Source organism: Natrix helvetica (assembly GCF_964273705.1).
Source record: "Natrix helvetica genome assembly, chromosome: 3".
Taxonomy (NCBI): domain Eukaryota; kingdom Metazoa; phylum Chordata; class Lepidosauria; order Squamata; family Natricidae; genus Natrix; species Natrix helvetica.
This window is the reverse complement of record NC_138549.1, coordinates 173,241,904-173,265,900: the sequence shown is the minus strand read 5'-3', so window position 1 is coordinate 173,265,900 and position 23,997 is coordinate 173,241,904. Positions and strand designations below refer to the sequence as shown.

General features: G+C 36.8%; 1 protein-coding gene across 5 annotated transcripts in view; it reads right to left on the bottom strand.

Annotated features, from left to right (window-relative positions):
* The window catches only part of ZBTB46 (zinc finger and BTB domain containing 46), a 67,820-nt gene that overhangs the window by 28,271 nt on the left and 15,552 nt on the right, over window positions 1–23,997 (bottom strand). For 4 of the 5 annotated variants that reach the window (XR_014175122.1, XM_081949708.1, XM_081949709.1 and 1 more), the window contains one exon: window positions 11,135–11,416. The exons of the other annotated variant lie outside the window; for it this stretch is intronic. Coding sequence is in view for 3 of the 4 variants with exons in the window: in XM_081949708.1 (XP_081805834.1) it covers window positions 11,135–11,416 (282 nt within the window). In the remaining variant the exon portion in view is untranslated. The remainder of the gene's footprint in view (window positions 1–11,134; window positions 11,417–23,997) is intronic. 5 annotated transcript variants of the gene reach the window in all.

Here is a 23,997-nt window from a genome sequence, read left to right as displayed (position 1 = left end):
CTAACTAGTATACTGCTACTAAGGCAGAATTACACTAGGATTGCAAAGTGCTAATATCACACAGCGTTAAAATGAAATATATTATAATTTAAACCAAGTGTAAAAATATAGTACAAAAATATTTTAAATGTTTTCTCTAAAAATTATGCATACCAAATCTTTAAAAAATTAAAACTTTCACATTTAAGATTTATGAATAGAATTTAGAAATAGTAAGAATGAACAATCCCTTTCTGTACCTGATGTTAATCAGGATTTACTTTACATTAAACAGATTTATACCGCAGTACCAGCAAAACTTAATAGAGGTAGCCTTCAACTTACGACCACAATTGGAACCAGAATTTCCTTTGTTAAGCAAGGCAGTTGTGAACTGAGGTACATCCCATGTTACGACCTTTTTTGTCACGGTTGTTAAGTGAATCACACCGCAGTGAATCATGCAGTTTGTTAAGTGAATTGGCTTCCCCCACTGACTTTGCTAGTCAGAAGCTAGCTGGGAAGGCCACAAATGGTGATCACGTGACCCCTGAATAAATACATGTTAGTTGCCAATTGCCCCAATTTTGATCATTTGATAGCAGGGTTCCTGCAATGGTTGTGTGTGCGAGGACCAGTTACAAGTCTCTTTTTTCAGTGACATTGTAATGGCAGTAAATGAACCGTTGTTAAATGGAGAACTACCTGTACACTACCCAGATGAGGTGTTAGGTATTTCAAGGTCTGAAGAGCTGAATTCCATGCCACTCCTAGTTTAAGATCATATTCCTGATTTTGATCAATATTCTGTCGTAGATGTTCTTCAGGTGGCTGTGTGGAAATTAGTAGCAACCTTTCTTATAAGTAGTCAGGTTTTTCCAAGTACGAAAGAAAGCCCTTCCCACAAGAAAAGACATTAGCTGGAGTGTACAGACATAGGATGCTGATTTAAGTCTGCTTTGTCTCGAAATAATTTGAGGCAGTGAGGGCACTGCATCTTCCTCCAATTGAAAGGGGTTGTTTTTTCATGCCGATCCATGTTTGACTTTAGTGTGAAGCTTGTGGGACACTTTGAACACTGGAAGCGGGCAAGGTGACAAGGAGACGTGTGCTCAGAAGAACCAGCCAGGTTGGGCCTAGGGTAATCAGTCATTGCAAGAGGAATAATCATAGGGAATGTGTGTTCTTGGAAATGTCCCTTTAGTTTTGTCAAACATTAAAAAAAAATCCTGCAGGAAGTACAGTACAGTGTCCTGGGTCCTGGAAAACCCAAAAACAAATCTTCATGGTCCAAGTCCATGTCTTCAGATTGTGCAGTATTCATATCTAAAACAGGAGTGAATAAATTAAATTTTAGTTTTTATACTTAGAATCATACATGACTGAGCTTTGGTTTTTTTTCATTTACCTGTGTGAAAGCCATCTAAAGGCCACAATCTATCATGAGTGATCTGAAATAGAAAAGCATGATTATATTCATGAACAGAAATTCCTTGTATTTGGTTTGATTCGTTCATATCCTGCAGCACTGAAGATACAAATAATATCTATTTCACAAATAATTTGGTACTGAATCTGGCTGTAATTTCATAAATATTAATAAATCTTCTCCACAATATTATTTTTATCCCAAAAAGCTAAGCATGCTTTTCCTGGACATCCAAATTCCAAGAACGAGTCATTGAACATCTATAATTTTGCTCAATTTTATTGTTCTTAAAATCAACTTTGTTCCAAGTGAATAATACAGAAATCAAACCTTTCTTTAGATATTACATTTAATATTTGGACAGAGAGTTGACTATAATTTCATATCAATGCACCTTTTTAGGCTATGAGTAAAACAAGTATTAAATTTCCTTATTAAAAAGTAGTAGTAGAGCAACAGTTGTCTTAATTACTTCATTATAAATTTTGATTAACTGAAACAGATTGATTTATATAGATTTACATCTTGTCATTCATCAAAGAAGATTAAAATGCCACCTTGGTTCTCTGGCCACTAGTGTTTTTACTCATTCATTCTTGAACTAGCTAAGTTTAGGGTTAGGGTTTAGGAGATAACAGGTGATATTTAACCCATAGATTTTTGGCCATGCAATGCAATTTTCTCTTCCTTCTTATAATCCCACCATGTCCTCAAAAATCTGCTCTGGAGGAATGGAGTTGGCCAGCTACAAAGAATCTTCTGAGGGTGACTGCTTAACTGCAATAGAAGGGAAAATCTTATACATCCCCTTTCGGCATGGACACAAATATTTTCGCTTTCAAACAACCAACAAGACTCCATGCAATGAAGTGCTCAAGAGCTCCCACAATGCTTTCTAGCTGTTAGGAGATTTGGAATACTTTCTCCAATGTATTGATTCTATTTATAGAAGACTCAGCTGGTGAGAGGGGAAAGTGAAACTCTCTCATGCCTTCTCACTTGCTGCTTTTAGAGAACATTAGTGAATTTCTTACAAAATTGTTTCATTCAACGTAATATGAAACTGTTCCTATACTGTTCCTGAACAGAAAACAAATCTCCAAATTTGAATAATTTATTTTGAAATTTCCAAACAAGGGCAAAATCAGACCCATTTTTGGTGAAAATGGGATGCGTAGAGGGTTTGGGAGGCCTGCAGAGTGCTCCTGGGGGCTGGGGAGAGTAAAAGTGGGATGTGCACAGGGTTCGGGAAGTCAAAAATGGGATGCGCAGAGGGTTTGGGAGGCGTGCAGAGTGCTCAAGGCAAAAACTGGACACATTGAGGCCAAAATCTATTTTTTTTCTTCTTTTCCTGTTCGAAATCTAGGTGCGCCTTATACTCTGGTGTATCTTATAGTCCGAAATATACTGTATATCTCATGTGAAAGATCGTTCTTCTTTACAGGATTAGCAGATATTAAGTCAGGACACTAATCACTGAGAACACTATGAAACTTTTAGCTAAAAATTAAATGTAAGTCTTTTAACCTACATTTTACAGAATTTTAAATTACATTTTACAGTTATCAAACAGTACTTCTCTCATGTGTTTGTGTTTAGAATAATAGCAAGCCTAAAATAATTCCCTATATCTTGATCATATATTTATCTAAACAATGGTTAGTGCTTTATGATATCTGTGGTATAAGGCTGGCTTCCAAATGTATCTTAATCTGTCCAATAAAAACCTAAAAATAAAATCTGTCCAATAAAAACCTGTATTTCTAAGCAATAAACAAATGTCTTTTCATGTTTATAATATCATTAAATCCAGAATCCATTGACTTCAATTAGGCTTATTTCCAGAAAACTATACAAAATAGCTGTCTAACTGGTCTATATATTTAAAGCAGACCCACTACTGTTTCAAGTGGAAGGCATAAATCACCATATATCTCTGCATTACAAAGATATCCTTAGCCTTTACAAGAGGCAAAAGAGGTATACAGGTAAGCCTCGACTTACAACAGATCAGTTAGTGACCGTTCAAAGTTAAACAGCATTGAAAAAAGTGACTTACGACCATTTTTCACATGTACCTTTGTAACATCCCCAGGATCATGTGATCAAAATTAAAATGTCTGGCAACTGGTTCATACTTATGATGGTTGCAGCGTCCCAAGGTTATGCGAACACCTTTTGCAAACTTTTGACAGCAAAATCAATGGGGAAGCCAGATTCACTTATCTACTGTGTTACTAAACAACTGCAGTAATTCACTTAACAACTGGGGTAAGAAAAGTCATAAAATGGGGCAAAACTCACTTAGCAAGTCTCACTTAACAACAGAAATTTTGGGCTCAATTGTGGTCGTACATCGAGGACTAGTGTATAATGTTAGCAATATAATGTATTTTAATAATTCTGTGGTCATAAGACAAGAACGACTGTATAGTGTTAGCAATATAAGGTAAATAATGTATTTTAGTAATTCTGAAATATTACCCCATCTAACAAAGTACGGTATGCTACCTTAGGCCACAGGTTCAGGATTAATTCTAATTATCTCCCAAATATTTGACAATACCTGGCCCCATAAAGCATAATCATAGTCAATTATTATCTTACCTGAGTTGAAGATAACACTCTCTTAAGAGTTTCTGGAGATACGTTATCAGACGTGGTAATGATAGGAGTGGAGATTTGAGTGGCAAGCTGTGATGAAACCAGCTGCGGAGGTGGTACTTCCATTTTGCCATTACATTCACCCCTGGAATATTCAACTGGGTGCCAGCCCCTGAGGAACACAGGAAACGAATCTCACCCACATGAATTACCATCAGCTGATGGTTTTACAAAAGTCAGAGAATGGATTGCTGCAGCTTAAATCTTCTGTCAGTAGAGGGGAACGAGGAGACAAAACAGTCCAGGACCACAGGTCATTTAAAATAATCTCCCCACCCAAAAGTGCAGAGGGAACCAGGAGACAAGGAGATGAGAGCAAATTCCAGATGCCCTTTGATATTGGCATACTATTCCGTCATCATCTTTCTTCAGCATTCAGTAGCATTCAAAATATTTTCAAATCTGTATCGCTTTTCCAAAAGGTTTCTCAAAACTTTTTGAAATAAAAATGATGCCATAACAACAATGATTTTCAAGTTACTCTCAATCAAATGCTGACTTTCAGATGTTTCCAGAGAGGGATTCTCCTATAAATCAAACTGCTTCGAAAATTAATTTTACAAAGAGGTTCAGATGTCACTGTCTTCGAGGTATAACATAATTGTCCTTTTCTATTCTTTGATCCTATCTTTTTTCTTACCACAAAAATCAGTATTTGTGAGGAAAGAGTGTAACAGATGCAGTCTGCTTTTTTATTAGATGGTTTGGAAGGTTCATAATTATCCTATCTAGTTGAGCTTGATGCCTGGCGAATTACAAGACTGTTTTTCGGTAACAATACAGAAGCCATCTGCGTGCCTGTAGGAGGGTTTTTTTAAAAAAAACTTCTCAACATAGACTGAAACTCTGGGATTTCCTGGTGGTCTCTCTTCCAGGTGACTGAACCGACCCTGCTTAGCTGTTCCAGTATCATCCAAAGTTGGATATGTGCTAATATCTGCTGTAACAGAGCTTCATAACAAAATATATATGAATCTCAACCAATAAGAATGAAGATTTGCTTAAAATACCAGTGGAAAAATATCAATTTCATTAAAAAAAAGAATGAAATGTTACATGAATTTAAATTTTATGGTACCTGTGTCCCATAGATTATACAGGCTGAAGTGGATAAAATATTCCTACTGCTGGAGATAATAACATGCACCAAGATAGAGCTGAGTGTAGCTAAACCAAGCATAAGCGCTCACTGGAATCACAGTAGTTTTACATTTTAATAGCAAATAACCTATTCTATAGAAAGACATTCAAGAAAATATAGCATGTAAGGAAAATCATTTCTCAATCTCCCGCATTAAAATATAATCTAATTCATATATCATGCTGAAATCTAACATGGTTTTCTAGCTTAAGCATCAGTGCTGAAAGAAATGAACTGCACCTTATTGTAAAATAATGTTAAAACTTATAGCAGATTCTTATGAAAAGAAACAACAATAGCACAGCATGATTTGGCTGAAGGAAACGTAAGACTTGTTTCCAAGATATGAACATAACAATGAAGTGTACCAAATATGCAAAGCAGTTGTTCAAGCATTAGGGATGCCAAGAAAACAGTTCTACACCTTGTACTTCCAAAGCAAAAAATGAAGAGCAGTGTGCAAACTTTCATCTTATTATCCTGGATCTTATTTGTTTAACTTATGTAATATATAGAATAAGTAGAGAATATAGAGGCATCTCAGGTTGGGGGGGAACCACACCTAATGATTTCAATCCCTTCCACTAAATATTGTATACGGTTGTATTAAAAATGTTCCAAGACAGTAACTTCACCATAACTCTATGCTTGTTCCTATAAAAGAGGTACTTGAACATCAGAGCATAACCCATATCTAGAGCAGTTTCTAAAAAGAAAGCCGATAGAAGGAGCTGAAAGAAGATTATAAGGTTATCTAAGTTAATTAGGCAGACAAGAGCTTCTTCTAAAAAAACCCAACAGATATATGATTAATAGGTTTTAATGCTATAGTGTATATCACCTTCTCCTCCCTCATTTTAGAAGTTTCAAAAATCAAGCAGGCAAGTACAGAAATATTTAGTTTTAAGTTGTAGAAAATTTGCCTACTTCATATTTATAATAATGAGCTAATGAAACAAATACTGCAAATGTAAAGCTGTGAATGGCTTAACTCTGGATAAGCAGAAATAGTAATATTTGAAACACTGATTACAAATAATAAGACCTATTCACCATACTTTATATGAAAGCATATCATATAATCAAAGGCAAGGGAAACCACCTATGACTGTTTCAGTATCCCTATTGGTCATGTGCTCAAATTTTTAAGGAAGATCTTTTGTAAGAGGAGAAATATATTTTCAGGGTATTACCTTATTTTTTGCCTGGGGAGGAAAACACTCATTTCCAAATAGGTTCCCCCCTGCCCCCGCGCCACACACACACTGACAGCTACAGCCCTGTCTGAAAAATAAGTACTGTAATTCTTCTGTGATGGTTATTTATGTAAAGCCTAAAGGAAGAAAAAGCTGCATTCCAGGAACCAACATGTCTTTTCTGACTCTAGCTGCCATTGTACCCAAGGCCTTGGAGCGCACTTAAATATCCTGTTCACTTTGTCAAGAGCTCCCTAAGGATGATAAGACAATTAAGATATTACACAATGACCCCAGGGAGCAGGAGTGCACAAGATTACAGATGTATCTTGTGTTTCCAAGAGTAAGAAAAATGAAAGAAGACTAGTTGTCTTACTGGCAAGGGACCACTGATAAATAAGAAAACACACACACAAACACACACACACCCCGCCCCTCACACACAGGATGAGAAAAAATGAAAGTCTGTTCTCATTCTCTGCATTTCTAAACAAAATTAACAAACCAAATTGAACTGCTTACATAACATCCTTTTGCTGGCTAATTACGGTAAGTAGTCATGCAGACTGCATAGTTACCTAGAGGTTGGACATGGCCCAAGAAATGGAGAAGTTGGAGCCCCATGTTCTAGGTGTTCTTCAACAGTTGCCCAACATAGTGTGCTTCACTGTGGTGTCAACATGATGCAGTCAAGTCATGCTTAACTGTTGCCAAGTACAGGGCTGTATGCTAAGTTTAGCTAGTAGACTAATTTCAGCTGTGCAAAGTTCTCCTTGCTGCCTATGACATGGAAAATTCAAGGCGGAATATAACCAGAGAGCTCTTCAAGCTATGCAGTTGATTTTTCTTTAGTGGGAGCACAATCCTTCCAAAACAGCTGAATCCCAAATTCTAAGACACATTTTCTATTGATCAACACTATAATCTATTATGAATATAACTAGGTCCATTATTAATGTTACAGTACATGAGCAGGTACAACAGGGCTTGAGAACACCAGAACATTGATGCCACTTCAATACTAACCTCTAAATTAGCTGTCCCAAATATTCCATTTAGGTATGAAGCAGAAACCCTATTCAAAACCTGAACTCAGATTCCATCTTGTTAAACAAAAACACGTTTTAGACTGATCAGAAGAGAAAGGACTAAAGTCACTGTGGGAAAACATTCCAAGGTTCAATTCTGTCAGGTACTTCTGAAAGATATCATTGTTTAATGGTATTAAAGCATACTGAGAATTGCAAAAGAAGTAATAGCAATGAACTCCACCCTACTCCCTCCCTTACTGAAGTTCCTAGCACAGATCATTCATCAGACAAAAACACCAATTTCATTCAATACACTGAATTGGCTGAAATGGGGTCCAAGTTAGAAGCATTAACTATATCCAGATTTTGATGCCACTGAACTGGGCCTTCTATCTGATATGTTGAGTTGAAAAACATGATTTTATTTTTCAAAGAGTAATTATTGTGGTTATAAAAAATAAGCATTTCATTTTCTACTTCAGCAAAAATAAATTAGTAAGAATGGAAGGGGAGGGGAGGGGAGGGGAGGGGAGGGGAAGGGAGAAGAGAAGAGAGGAGAGGAGAATTATTTATTGACCAAGTATGATTGGACACACAAGGAATTTGTCTCTGGTGCATAAGCTCTCAGTGTACATACAAGCAACAAGTGATAAATCATGCTCATAATCATAAAATACAATAATCGTAAATCATAAGATACAAACTCAGTGATGGTCATAAGATACTAAATAAATAAACAAGATAAATCATAATAGGATACTAAATAAACATAACCCATGAGATACAAACAACAGATAACAACAAAGTTATAGTTATAAGAAGCTAAGGTAATAAGAAAGAAAGTTATAGTTATAAGAAGCTAAGGTAATAAGAAAGATGAAAAGATGAGGACAATAGGTAACACAGCTCTACTAGGTGGTTTGACATCCTAAGGTGTAGACAGTTTTGTCGGAATTAGTTGTTTAGCAGAGTGATAGCAGGGGGGGGGGGGTCAGTATTATTACTCAAATGCTTAATTTCTTTAATAATAGGCACCAATACGTGCCAGGTAACTATTCCAATTATTTCAGTATCTATTAAAATAAGCCCATATTTTTCCTTCTAGGAATCAAATTCTGTTTTCCTCTCTATAGTGCAGCAATCTGAAACACTCTTATGGACTAGCTTTTTTATATTAAATCAATATTACAAAAACAGTATTTATAATGCAGAAATTGGAGACTCATTCCACAAAGCTTTTGACATGTTTACAAGTCTGCATGTTGCACTACAGTTTGAAATAAAACCACAGGATCTTCCTGTCTGCTACAAGTAAAATGGTGAATGAAATAAATGTAATTGATTTATCAAATTCATAATATGCTTAAATCATAATGAACTTAGGCAGATTATAATAAAATAAAATAAAATCCAAACCACTATATCAGCAAGTCAAAGTAAACAAATTAGAACAAATAAAACACAAGACTATTTATTTATTTATTTATTTATTCTATGACACATTCACACCACAGCACAAGATTAATAAATAAGAATCAAGCCAAATTTGGTTCCAATAACAATCTTCAAAGACTTCCAGAAGAATATCATTTCACTACATTCTGGAAGATCACCAATGAAGGGGACATCTACCTTCTGAAGGAAAGTTGTTCAAGTGTATGGGAGTCATGATGAAACAACAGTATTTTCTGGTTCCACCTCATCTCACCTCATGAAAATGAGGGACAATAAGCAACGTATCCTGGAAGGATATCACTGGAGTAGACAGTCCTGAAGATATCTACTTTCCCAGATATATTTACAGGTAACATGTGAATGCCCGCTTCAAGGAGGAATGGCAATAATTGACCAGACTGATGGCAAGTAACAAATTTTGTCCAAGTAACAAATTTTGCCAAGAAACAAAATTCCAATATTGCCTAGAATTTGGATAAAACTTGGATGCAGAGCTTTTAAAAAATAAACCTGCAAAACCAAGGTCCATTAAATCAAGGTGTATTCTCAAAGATGCAAGATTTTAGCTACTTTGAAGAGAAAAACTTTGGGGAAATGATAAGGCCATTCAGGCATGTATTCTGTGGTTAACAAAAAGCACCAATGGCAAATCACCAGTTATTATCTCTCTATATATATACGTGAAAACACTCATGCAGGAATCACGAAATCTCCAGAACCGTAAAGCCTACAAACTTGAAATTTGGCACGTATGTTCCTCTTGGCTTCTAGGTGCTCGGTAACAAAGGATTTTTCAAAATGACCATCAGAGCATTAGTATTTCGTATATTATTATTAATACACTCTGATGCTAAGGAGTTAGACGTTCTACTCCCCCTCCCAACCTGAAAACTTGGGTGTGGGCATGGCCAGCACATGACTCATGCGGCCTGCTGGCTGGGAGTTTGAAGAGGAACCTGAGGGAGAGAAGGTAATAAGATAGGTGGGCTCCTGTAGGGCAAACCTGAGGGAGAGAAGGGGATAGGATAGGGGAGGCTTCTGTAGGGCAAGCCTGAAGGAGAGAAGGGTCTAGCTTCAGAGAAAGAAGAGAAAGAAGGGTCTAGCTTAAGAGAAAGAAGGACTAGGGGAGATATGATAGCAGCCTTCCAATACCTCAGGGGTTGCCACAAAGAAGAGGGAGTCAAGCTATTCTCCAAGGCACCTGAGGACAGAACAAGAAGCAATGGGTGGAAACTAATCAAGGAGAGAAGCAACTTAGAACTGAGGAGAAACTTCCTGACAGTTAGAACAATTAATCAGTGGAACAGCTTGCCTCCAGAAGTTGTGAATGCCCCAACACTGGAAGTCTTTAAGAAGATGTTGGATAGCCATTTGTCTGAAACGGTAAAGGGTTTCCTGCCTAGGCAGGGGGTTGGACTAGAAGACCTCCAAGGTCCCTTCCAACTCTACTATTGTATTATAAGGGGATAGGATAGGGGAGGATTCTGTGGGGCAAGCCTGAGGGAGAGAAGGGGAAAGGAGAGGTTGATGGCAATTACTCATTAATTTTCAAGCTGTAAGTGTTTATTTATCAAGCTTGATCACATAGTTTTGTAGTGGAGCATGGGTATTCAGCTAGTATTTAATAAATTTACTTTATTGATCCTTAGAATAATATGGTGGCTCAATCAAACTCTTGACATACTTAACGTTAGGCATTTTAGCCACCCCAGTAAACACAACATACACATTAATAATCAAAAAAATAAATCAGCCCAAGGTGTTCCTTATAGAAAGCCAAATTTGCCTCTCTGTGTGCATTAGTCTTAACTAAACACAAAAGAGTTAAACTGCAACATTAGAAATACTGCTATCTGACCAGCAAATGAAATAGTACGGATACCACATATCACAGATTCATATCACTGAATGTTCTCAAACAATCAAATGGGAAAAATAACCTTAAATCTAAAAACATGCCATCACAAGAGGAAAGCAAGGGTTATATAGAGGCATTTTTCATGCATTATGAAAGGTACAATCAAAACATAAATGCATTGCCCGGCCTAGCCACTACTTGTGAGACCTGGGATCTAAAATGTTTTAGACACAGAATGTAGATTCTAAAGATGGCTGAGAACATTTCAAGTGGTGTCCATCGCACAGGGACATAAATTTAGAGTGACCTGGATTTGATTTAACAGCTCTTTTATGAATGCTAATTAACCTTTTAGTAGCATGCACAGAAACAGCAACTTACAAGACAATGAGTGTGTGCCTTTGGGTAAATATTCAAAGAGCAGAGAACTCTCTTCTCCCAGCATGTCAGCTTTCAAGGACAATAAGCTATTCTTGCTCATAAGAGCTGCCCGCAAGTTAGCAACTGCTAGAGCCTGAAGTGCATCCTCTTTCTCTGGAGTAAGTGGCTGAGAGAGATAACTCACATCACCTCCTAGGAGTGCTTCATCAACCTTTGCATAAAGATCCACTCTCTCTATTCTGTTGTCAGAATTGTTGGGCTCTGCCCCTGTCAAATCCACACCTGAATGAAAGAGAAACAAAGAAACAAACATAAATTTACATATAAGCATGGAGAATTAGCAGGTGCATTTGTAAAATCACAATTGAACTCACAGTCAGCACCAGTATTCAGAGTTAAAAGGCTCAAAATATATGCTCCCCCTCATTGCATTTCATATCCATGTTATGATCTTTTCACTGATATTATTTCATAGTGTACACTTTGCAAGTTATACAATATATATATACGGCACTTTGTTGTATCTTTGCTGCTATAGTGCAGAAGACTAATTACCCAGTTTTTAAAAATTACTCCAGATTAGCTTTTTGTTTCTTTTGTTAATTCTGCTAAAGTTTAATAAAAGAATGTATTACTGTTAAATAACAATTTATATTATTTCCTAACTTAAAAGGTAGATTGAAAAAGCAGGTCTATCATGAAATTTATTACTCCCATAGCAATATATCTTCATTTTTTAACAATAGTTTTCAAAGATTGTAGTAGAATGTGAAGATTATGATAGATCTGACAGGAAGTTATTATAGGATGCAAATTGCCAAGTTTTTAAAATCGATCAGCTTAGAAAAACAAATACTAAAAATACTCCAAAAATCATTTTTAGAAGTTAAGGGTATGACTTTGTTAGCATCTTAGTAGCATCTACTATGTATGGCCCATTGAAATCAGAGGTTTTGTTGAGTTTAAAACATGCATCCCTTCCTACTTTCACCTAGTATTTTTTACTAATATCATGTGGTACTTTTGGGCAGAGATACAAAAACCCCAGCTTAAGAAATTATGACAAAAATACTTACGATAAATGCTAAAGAATCGGAACTATACCCTAGCTAGCCAGCTGTCTAACATACATTATCAGTGAGAGGCTCTCCCATTTTCTTTCTTGTTTTTTTAATATATTGGAAACGGCACCTAAAGATACCATTTGAATTCAAAGGTGGAACTGCCACTCATGTACAAGATCTATTTTCTCACATCGTATCTGATGCACTGATAGTGTACAAAACACTATGCTGGCCAAAGCCGGCCTAGATATCCAGAACCTGAGAGTGGTTACAATGCAGTATTGCAGGCTGATTCTGTTGACTGCCAGCAGTTCAACCCTGATTGGCTCAAAGGTTGACTCAGCCTTCCGAGGTTGCTCAATGAGGACCCAGATTGTTGGGAGCAATATGCTGACTCTGTAAACCGCTTAGAAAGGGCGGTAAGGCACTGCGAAGGGGTATATAAGTCTAAGTGCTATTGCTACTGATGCCTTTGCATGATTTCCCCCTATGATTTAATGCAATTAAATAGTCTTCAGTTACAGATTTCTCACTGGCAAGCCAAAGGCCACAAGGCCATATAGCAAGTTGATAGAACCATCTCCTGAATAATTTTTTTCAGAAATCAGGACCAGAAAAATATTATTGCCAATAACAATAAAGTCACTGAGGTCTGTCAAAGACACTCTTGCTCTGTCTAGTTACCAGATATTGCCACTGAAATCACACTATCGCAATCAATTAAGCAACTTGGAAACAAGGTTTATTTTTTTTTAAAAAATCAGGGTAATCAGTATCTATAAACAAGCATTGAACTACCTCACTGCCCTTCATCTTCTTTGGAAGCAGAAGAACAAACCATTTTCAAATTCTTAGTACACAGGAACCAATTACACTGGAAAGCCAGGAAAATCATTTCCAGATTTTTGTTATCCTGTTTCAGCATTCTATTTTCACACCCACAACAGGGAACTGATGAACCAAGAGCTGTACTGTCCAAGATTAAATTTACTGCTGCTATATGAAGAAGGGCAAGACCATGAACTATGATACAATGGTGATAGAAGTTGACACAGATAAATGAAAAACTTAATTAAATTGTGGGAGCTGTATCAGGCATTGCAGGAATACACATTGAAAAACCTCCTCCATCTGTTACAGAAAGGAGTCGGAGCAGTTAATAACTAGAAACTCAAATTTTAAAAAAATAAATAAAGCTTCCATTTTATTATGGGTCATTTATTTTTTTTTAAAAAATCTGACTTCTGCTTACCATTATCAACCTGAAAAACAAACTGAATAAAGTGATAGAACTAGATTTCTGATATATGTAGAGAAAAAAGTTGTGAAGACATTCAAAACGTTGGTCTTGATATATGATAGAGAACTCAATTTATAGGATTAATAAACCCCTTAAAAGAGAAGTAGACCCAACTGTTTTGGTCATATTCAGTCTTCTAAATTTTGCTAAAGTCACATTCCCGTAAGTGGAGAGAGTCAAAATAATTTTAAATTATAGCTAATTTTCAATGCCATTGTCTCTTCTTTTCCAATGAAAATCATTAATTTAAAAATATTATTTAACCATTGTCATAAACAACTATATGCCTTGTCCCATAATGGTATTTATTTTACCACACATTTACAATATTGAAATCAGTTCTAGTTAGTTCACAGGGACTGGATTTATACACCTTCCAAGGTCGGTAAAATGAGGAACCAGATTGTTGGGAGTAATATGCTGACATTTGTTAACTGCTCAGAGAGTACTCTAAAGCACCATGAAGCTGTATATAAGTCTAAATACTACTGCTATAGTAACCAAGGGTATGCTGATGAGACATGCTTATTTACAACCAATTCCTCTTCCATTTCCCACTTAACTGATTGTTCTACTGCTGTTCCCTATTTCCCTCTGGCATTATTCTTCAGTACTAATTCAATTCATAAAGCCAAATTAATCCTTGATGAGGAAATTCAATATATTAATAAGATGGGAGGGGGGCTAAACTGTGTGGGATTATTTTAAACTGATTTTGCACGTAAAAGTTCATGGTTCATGATCATCCTAGGCTTGGGCATTGGGGTACTGTGACCCATAGAGCGTCCATTTTGCTAAGCAGGTGACGTCTTGACCATGCAATGAGATCAGAGAGACAGATGGGAATTGCAATTGGCCTGCCTTCCACTGTGTTACCCAATGGGCTTTCTGCATGAAGTGGCTGAAGTCATTTTGAGAATGAAGTCGTATGCCTCAGGGTAATTTTCTAAGGGGACACTCATGCTGTCTTGGATAATCCATTTGGGGATTTTATGGGCTCCATGGCAACCACCAGGCCTTTTGGTGCACTGGGAGTCACAAACACAGGACAGGCAAATCTCTTGATTCCATCTCAAACACTCTTGATCTGGAATTCACCCCATTGTGTGAGATGGGTGATTTGATCGTCGCCATGATGTAAAAAAAGATGTGGAGACTCTAGAAAGAGGGCAGAGAAGAGCAACAAAGATGATTAGGGGACTGGAGACTAAAACATATGAAGAACGGTTGCAGGAACTGGGTATGTCTAGCTTAAGAGAAAGAAGGACTAGGGGAGACATGACAGCAGTGTTCCAATATCTCAGGGGTTGCCACAAAGAAGAGAGAGTCAAACTATTCTCCAAGGCACCTGAAGGCAGGACAAGAAGCAATGGGTGGAAACTAATCAAGGAGAGAAGCAACTTAGAACTGAGGAGAAATTTCCTGACATTTAGAACAATTAATCAGTGGAACAGAAGTTGCCTCCAGAAGTTGTGAATGCCCCAACACTGGATGTCTTTAAGAAGATGTTGGATAGCTATTTGTCTGAAACGGTATAGGTTTTCCTGCCTAGGCAGGGGGTTGGACTAGAAGACCTCCAAGGTCCCTTCCAACTCTACTATTGTATTATTGTATTGATGACAGGAGGTGTTGAAATCACATGATTATATAAGAACATTTGCTGTTAGTTTGATTTTAGCATTAGTGTTCTGCCACAGAGATTAAGGGAATCAACCTCAGAAACTCTTGCAGAAATGCAGCCCATCTTAGAACCTCTTGACTATTGACATCATAGCTTATTAAAAATAGCCACAGGCATTGGCCAAATGGGCTCAAAGAATGGAGAATGCATCATATGCAAATGTGGAGCCGTTCCTGGAAAAAAAAACCTTGGAGTTCTTGAAAAATGTTGCCAGAAACCCTTGGTAGAATCCCCTTCTGCATAAGACACCAGTGATGGCATAATTTCAGTATCTCTTGGAAAAGAAAGAGGACTACAATATGGCTTCAAGGCTGATTGCTTCATCTTTCTATAAGAGCACTGTGGAGACAAATAAAATACTATTTTGTCCCCAGAACTATTTAATACGGGTGCAGTCACTAGGTAATTTGAGATCAATATGCCACTGTGGGTCTGAAAAAACCTAACAGAACAGAGAAGAACCTGAAATGTCAAAATTTTGACATAAAAGTCAATAATAAGGACAAGCTATAGTTAAAAGAAGCTGGGTTGCAACAATTAGAAAGGATAGTAGCAATTTATTTTAAAGGGCAGCATAAGTAGATTAGTGAATAGTGTAGTCTCTAATTAAGCCAATCATTAAAGCAAACAAGAACAGCATTCAAAAATAGAAAGGAAGCAAACTCCAATATAGAGAGTTAAATGCATTATTGCAGGAAAGGCAGTTCTTATGGGGAGTAGATGCAATAGATGATTTTGAGTTTGAGGAAAATGGAATACAGGGTGGGGAAGGGAAATAGACACAGATAAAAATGGGGTTGGGGTGGAGCCCATTTAAAACTAGGGTGTAGTCAAACAAAAGTCCGAGTTTCAAGCAATCTCTCTTAGCTTCTTTTTAAAAATAACTTGACCTAACCCTTTCATAAAGGAGCCTTAAAATAGAGTTATTCCCACAGCCTCATTGCTTTACTTATCCTGTAATTGTTCCATGAAACCCGAATATTATAGTCTACCAATTATTGCTGTACAATTACTCAGGGCTTCCGCTATTCATTTTGCTGAAGTTAGTGACTGTTCTGTGCAACATTTTTTCTACACACTGCTTTATCTTCAGCTTTTCCTCTTCTAATCCCCTCCAGCTGCACCTGGTAACACAATTCCACAACCTCCATCAAATTATCCGTCATACAATTCACATGTCCTCTCCAACCCTGCTCTCGGTGGAAGGTCGGCGTGCCTTACCCAACCCACTGCCCCAGTCCCTTTCAAATCCCATCGTCACCTAGATCAGGTAGAAACTAATCTTTTCCTTCCTCTTAAACCTAGTCTCTCTCCTTCTCACTGCTGAACAATGGAATAGTTTATTCACAATAAACCTATTTTTCTTAGAAATGAAAATATTTTATTATTTTGTTAATCTTTTTTCTCTTTTTACTCTTCCTTTTTTATTCACTACCGAAAGTCATAAAAATAGAATATATTTTTGAAAATCACTCGGTCAAGCTATTTTATTAATTCAAGGAACATTTCAGTGGGTATACTATAGTGGTGGGTTCTGGATCCCGTTGCAACCGGTATGGTGCAACGGGGCTGGGTGTCCACCACATGAACGCATGCAGCACATGCGCACGGAGAGCGCATGCGTACTTACCGCCTGTGATGCTCCGCGACACCTCCGCCATGCTCCAGCTGCTTGGCAGAGCATCGTGCAGGCGCCATACGCTCCGTGCGCAGAAGCCCCAAACAGCTCAAATACAGGTAAGGAGCATGGGCGGGTGGGCTCTCCAGAGCATTGTACCGTAAAGGTACCTGGTGCTCCCAGCAGGCACCGGTACGCCCGTACCGGGGCGTACCGGTTGTATCCCATCACTGGAGTATATATATACACACACACACACGAAAAGAGTGTACTAATTCAGTTGGGTTTTATACTATAGAAATCATAAGACTCTTGCAGGTACACATGAACAGAACATAAAAATGGGGAGTGATTTTTGTATAATACAAAAATAATAGTCAGGAAGAAGATCCTGATAAAGCGAGAAAGTGCTAAAAGATCTGGGACATTAGTTTGTATTTGACAAACTGATTTGCAAATCATTAAATTACAGTTCCAGTACTATTTAGTCTTAATTCCTAGAGAAATTGATTACCAATCGGCACAATATACAAATAAGGAAGATGCTGCAGATGGCAGCATCTAGCCAATCCCATATTATCTAGAAAGCTAAGCAGTTTCCCCCTTGTCAGTTTTTAGATGGGAAATCTAGGGCTAGACTGAAAACCCAAACGATACCCTGGAAGAAAGTCATGCCCAAAGTGCTTTCATTTCATTAATCCGTCTATGTAAATCACCAGGAATTGAGTTTCACTCAAAGATAGCTTCACATTTATTAGAATCAGCTTAAAGATTGGTGATTCTGATCTTGGCTCACCTAAATTCATTAAACAGCCACTGGAGTGGTACTAATTTTTCAGTTCCCAGTCTCCAATGTAATAATGGTAAACAGGGAAAATATTGCTTAAAATCAGCTACTGCATGGTGTTCTAAGGACTGCCAAGTGAGAAACACTATTAATGAGCAATAAATGTATGGTATTATTATTATTAAGATTTATTTCCAGTGCTAAGGAATAGACTTGAATGTAGTAATTGACAGTTTGCAAACTGGAATGCTAAATATTTAATTCAGAGAGATTTGGGTCTATTTAAGATTTCCTAGATTTCAAACAAATATAGATTCTGTTCCAGTTCCAGGTTAAATAAAGCTTCATACAAAGTTGTCAGACTGTTGATATATCTACTTCAACTACCTGTGTAAACAATCAGAAGCTATCTATAAGGTTTCAGAAGATTTTTCCCAGATCTAACGTGACATGCCAAAAAAAAGGAATCTAGGACCTCTTGAACGCTAAGCATATTTTCTAAATTAACAAATAGCTGTGGCCATGTTTCCCAACAGTATACATTTGAGAAGGTAAAATATACAACCTTTCTCACAGCCTTACCCTTCTTTCCGGATACGGATGCAATGTTAAATAACTTTCATTATACATTTCAGAGAGGACTAGCTAACAGAATGTGTTGTACTGATCTCTAAAAGCTTCTGTCCTTTTTCAAGGACTGCATGAGACGTATTTTCCTTTAGTTCTTTTTGTCTTTCCTCATCCTCCAGTTTGTTTCTGATGATTCTGTAGGTGATCAGAAGCAATTTTTTTTTGACTAAGCACTGCATCTTGTATTTTTTCTTTTGAATTTGTTTGGAAGCAACCCTTTATTTCTCTCTTCAACAGAATATGTTCCCATTTTAAAATCTACAATTAAAAAGAAACTTCATATTTTTACCTTTAAATAAAATTTAATTTTGTTTATCCCTGGTAGGATTAGCCAATCTCATAAGGCAGTGCTTTTTAAACTGTTTGTAATGATCTGACATGACAGTTTAACCCAATCATCTGTTTCATACAGTCATTACCCCCACCCCAAAAACCCCCAGAATCTGTTGTTTTAACAAGTATCTCGGCAACAATAGGGCTAAGTTGAACCCCTGACTGACAAACAAGCAATTACAAATGGTTCTATACTCCAAAGATAAATCCAAATTACTCCTTGGGGATAGTTATCCCCAATTTTTTTAAAATCACTGTCTTAATTATTCTTATAGCAAAGCACCTGATAGAAGCACACAATTAACAGGCAAGAATTATGCATGGTCTCATTAATCAGGTTCAATGCCAATTTCGAAAAAGGGGCTGAGCTACAAGTTTGTGCAATCTAGACATACTCCATACCCTGATTTGTGATTATATTAAATCAGGACCTCTGCGAGTTGCTTCAAGTGCATTGTCACAGAATCCCTAACGGATATGGGATCCTTGCTTATAAGATAAATATGAAATGTTTCCTCATCTGCCACATTTAAAAATCCTCCCCTTTCTTTCTCAGATCAAAGAAGTCAAGTGGTTGTAGCAGGAATAGCCAAGGCATTATCCTCAAAAGCAGAAAGGCAGGTCCAAGGTAGGAAGATTCCAGGGTTTCTGGGTGAGAAGATGTCAGCATTCCTATCTTTTACATTAAAGGTTCAGCTATGCTGCCACTATTATGCACTACTTTATTCAAAATGTTTCTGCCCTTCCCGTGAGAACATTTAGAGAGGACATGTTCAAGATCCTACCCCATCGAATGGTGAGAAGGATGTGAGGCAAAAGACTGGTTTTCTCTGTGGTTGCCATGATCTTATACAATATGTGTTTCTTCCCTTTGTTCTTGGTATGAAGAAACTTCTTCTTAAACAGACATTTCCACTTAAGTACAAGGGTGACTTGCCTGGCCCTTTCTGGTTATGTTCTAATATTTTTATGGTGGAGATACACATTGCTTTTTGGAAAGACACTGATTTTTAAGGAATAGAAGTTTTATTTCTTCATATTTTTAGATATAGATCACCTAGTGAAAGGATAGTGTACAATTTTAATAAATAAAGTAAAATAATGTTCCCCAGGGTTTTGATTCCTTGATTTCTTTTTCTACTGATCACATTCCCTTTTTTGTTGATGTACTGGTTAGTTTAAAATGGTTTTAAATACATTTGAAGTAATTCATCACCTTAAAATCTATAGACACCTTGGTATTAATGTCCAATTAGAAATCAAGACACACTTTTAAAGAACATTTGTAACTGAATCCTAACCACAAAGGAAAAAGAAACAGACAAGCATTCACTGAGAACTGCTTTCTCTTTTCTCCTATTCTGGGTCAGTTGGTTAATCAGAATGTTAGGAGGCACTGAGGAAATGACTGCAGCAGGTTTCTGTACAAGACTGTTCAGTTGTTAGATGTAATGCATACTTCCTGTACTCCGTCAGGTTCAGTTTTCTCTCCCTTTCTTATTTTGTTTTGTTTTCCTTCATGTATTTCTCTGAGGTATCTGAAAATGTATTCACCATTCTGTGAACAACTGATTGCTCCCCAAAATATAACAACCTGGCTTTTGAATGTATCTATATTTATGACAAAAACCTAAACAGCTCAAAATTACATGAAATGTTTGACATTTTGGCTTATTTGGTCATTTTATGTTTATGTATTTTTGTTCATGATAAAGAACTGACTTAAACCTGTGACAGCATAGCATGCTAAAAGCTAACTCTCTGTTGTTTACATGTCCTTAAGACACACTGCTGTTATTCATCACTGGACAGCAATGAAAGAAGTTAATTGAGAATCAGAATTTGAATTTACAGTAGTTACCATTCCAAGATTATTGAAAAGATAGTTGATAATTCTTCTAGTTAGAATATTTTAGTCTAATGTGAATTATTTTTACTGTTGTAACCTGACATACAGTATTTAATTCAAGAAAGTTCATCTTCCTGTAATATGATGACCATTGCTTTTATTATACAGAACCTACTGAACACTTTGTTCTTAAACCTAATACAACAGCATGCATAACTATAACAGTATATGCAGTACAGAAAAAGTGTATGCACAAAATTTCACAATAATATACTCCAGAAACTGATGAAGAACTGTCACTGTGCTATATAACCCCCCCCCCCAAAAAAAAAACCATCAGGAAAGAAAATGTTACAAATATCTTATTACTGCTTCCTATTCACAGAAGATACATAGTGTGATTTAATAAAATACAATTACACTAGCAATAATAAAATAGAAATGAAATTTGGCCAGAAAGAATCAGCTTTTTTGTCCCAAATGCCCTCTAATGTAGCACAGATTTCTTACTCTCTACATTTTATTCACAGGAGATGGAAATCAAAAATGACATTCTCAGACAGAAGTTTCCTCATCAAGATCCTGCTTGAGAATTGCTTTCCACTACATACAACTTGGGACTAAAGAAGGGCCTCCAAAGATGATCCTTACAATACCTTGATTTCAACTAAACAGGACTGTAAAATCCAAACAACATTTGGGACTAGATCAGATTTTATTCTGCAATAGTTCTGTTCTGCCTTATTCATAGAACCTGCCAAAAGAGCAGGGGAGGAAGGAATCAAATTGTCTTTGATTGGTCATACTGCTGCTTCCCAGTACCTCTCAATTTTTTTCCTACTCACAGAAAATATATTAAATGTATTAAAGAGAAAAAAATAAAATAAATATGCAAAAAGTTTTCATTGATAGTACAAAGTAGTAATCATCTAGGAGCACCCCCAACAAGTGCTTCTGCCATCAGTGATCAGCACTAATAATGTTTCCGATTTGGGTAAAGAAACCAAGCAAACAGCTAAGCTCAGAGAGCACCATAAACTCTACAGGGAGCTGTAAAGATAACATAAAAACTGAATTATATGATCCATGGGTATGTAGTCTGGATAATATTCCAGGGCAGTATTAATTACATTTCCAAATACTTTTTTTAACATTGGCCACACATAGTGCACTAATCTAACTTGGATACCAATAAAACCAGACTGTTGCAGATCTGCCTTTTTCTTCTTCTTTTTTTTTCTTAGGGCAGCATTTGATATGATAAAAAGCATTCCTTGCATTACCTTTGCCCACATCTTAGGCTAAATGAAGCAACATTAAAACACTATTGTATTTGAGTCTTCAAATAATCAGATTTTTTTAAATCCTCTTTTTAATGAAAAGTGAAGTTGTGTAGAAAGAGACAGACATACAATTTCTCTTTATTATGATGGCAGGAAAAAATTAACCCTTCGCCAGCTATAAATCTGGAACTTCTCCCCTGATAGTATGCACAGACCCTATCCAAAACAATCTGAAGGAGCCTCCACTAGGAAATGGTTTGTAATGAAAGACTGACATTTCCATCATAATTAGATAATAAATGTGGAACAAATGGGGCTATTAAAATGAAATCATATACTTAAAGCTTTCCTACAAGATGGTGAGTGCCCAGGATATTGTTTTCATTATGTCAGAAGTGCTGGCTCATTCATCATTTAAAACCCAAGTTGTTCATTACTGCCAGCATGCACCTTTGGACGGCTACCAAAAAGACTGCCTTCATCTGTTCGGACTTCAAATTGGAAGAATGACTTACAGTAAGTGGTCTGAAATGCCAAAAATAATCCCGATATTGGTAACATATGCATTTCAAACCTATTCTTGATGTTATATGAATATAAAATTTAACCTACACATTTCTCAAATACATCAAAGTTGTAGAAACTGATATGAGTAATGTATATTAAAAATGTGAAAAAGTCGTTTTCAAGAAACAATACAATATTTTCAAAGATGCTCCTCAGTATATATACTATGTGATTTCCTATGTTCAAAGTATCTTAATATTACTGTTGTTTTAGAGTATGAATTGAAAAACCTTGGCTGGGAGTTTGAATATAAAACAGAGGATTTCCCATTTAACATGTTAAGACTGAATCCAAGTCACACCCCTTCCGCCTGCCTTATGATGAGAAAGAAATGGGGTCACTTCCAAATATCCGTAATGTCTGTAAACTGCCTTGGGAACTCAGGCATATATACATTGCACACATAAATAAAATAAGTAATTGATTGGGAAAGAGTCTCCCTCATATTTCAGAAGTGAATTGTGCTGTTTTCAAGAATTTCTCAATTTGAGCTCTATTTTTCTTAATAATTGCAGTCAGTCACATCAATATGGATTTCAGGGATAAATAACATACAAATCAGAAGAATATATGTACACGAACTAGAACATCTTATCCAGCCATAGACTCTTACATACTTGCATTTTGCAATCATCAGTGTCTTGCCTGAAGCATGATAATATACGTATATAAAAGTTCCTTAAGTAAATTACTGTATTTTCATTGGCTGGAAGAAATCCTTGCTTTTGTACCTATAATCTTCCATGGCTTGGAAGTTGCCCCAGGCCTACAAGGCATGCAAGGGTTCCATGGCAGACAATGTACAATTTGATGGTGAGTGATAGAAAAATGCAAAATTGAAATTATGTTCCTTTGTGAGTTTGTTTCGATTCTAAAAGTTCCTCCAAAATGCAAATGGAAGTGACAAGAACAAGTGTGACCAAAATTGGATGCACTATTCCAGGTGTGGCCTTACTAAGGCTTTATAAAGTGGTACTAATACTTCACCTGATTTTGATTCTTTGCCTCTGTTTACAAGAATTGTATTCACCTTTTTGACTGCTGCCGCACACGGCTGGCTCATGTTTAAGAGATCATCCACTAGGACTCCAAGGTCCCTCTCACATACTGTTTTTGAGCCAGGTTTCGCCTAATCTGTACTTTCCTGCCCAGGTGTAAAACTTTCCTTTTCTCCACATTAAATTTCATGTTGTTGGATAGGGCCCATTGTTAAGTCTCTCAAGATCTTTTTGGGTCCTGAGCTTGTCTTCTGTTAAGAAGGAGTAAAAATATCAATGGAAAATTAAAGAATTTTGGTATGCTAGCAGATTTTAAGATTAATGAGATACATTAGTAGTGATAGTAATTTTACTAATAGATAAATATAATAAATATGAATTGTATGATATTTATTAAATTTAGAAACAGCCCGCCACCCTTACAGAATGTTTCTGGGCGGTTATTGTGGCCCACCAGCTGCCAGTGGAGTTGGTGGCAGAGTCGGACGATGAGGAGGTTGGGGAGGAAATTGGGCCAGTTCTGGAGTCTGGGCAAGGCTCTAATGGATGCTCTGAGTCAGACACAGAGATAGAGCCAGGGTCATCCAACATTTCCCAGCCCCGGAGAGGCAGCTGCCTTTGGAGGTTGATATGAGTAAGGAGGAAGAACAGCTGGGGCCTGTTCCAGATGTACATATGCGCAGAGCAGTTAGAAGAGGTGAGCAATGGAGGAAATAGAAGGAAGGGGGAGTAGTTGTCGTAGGAGACAACAGT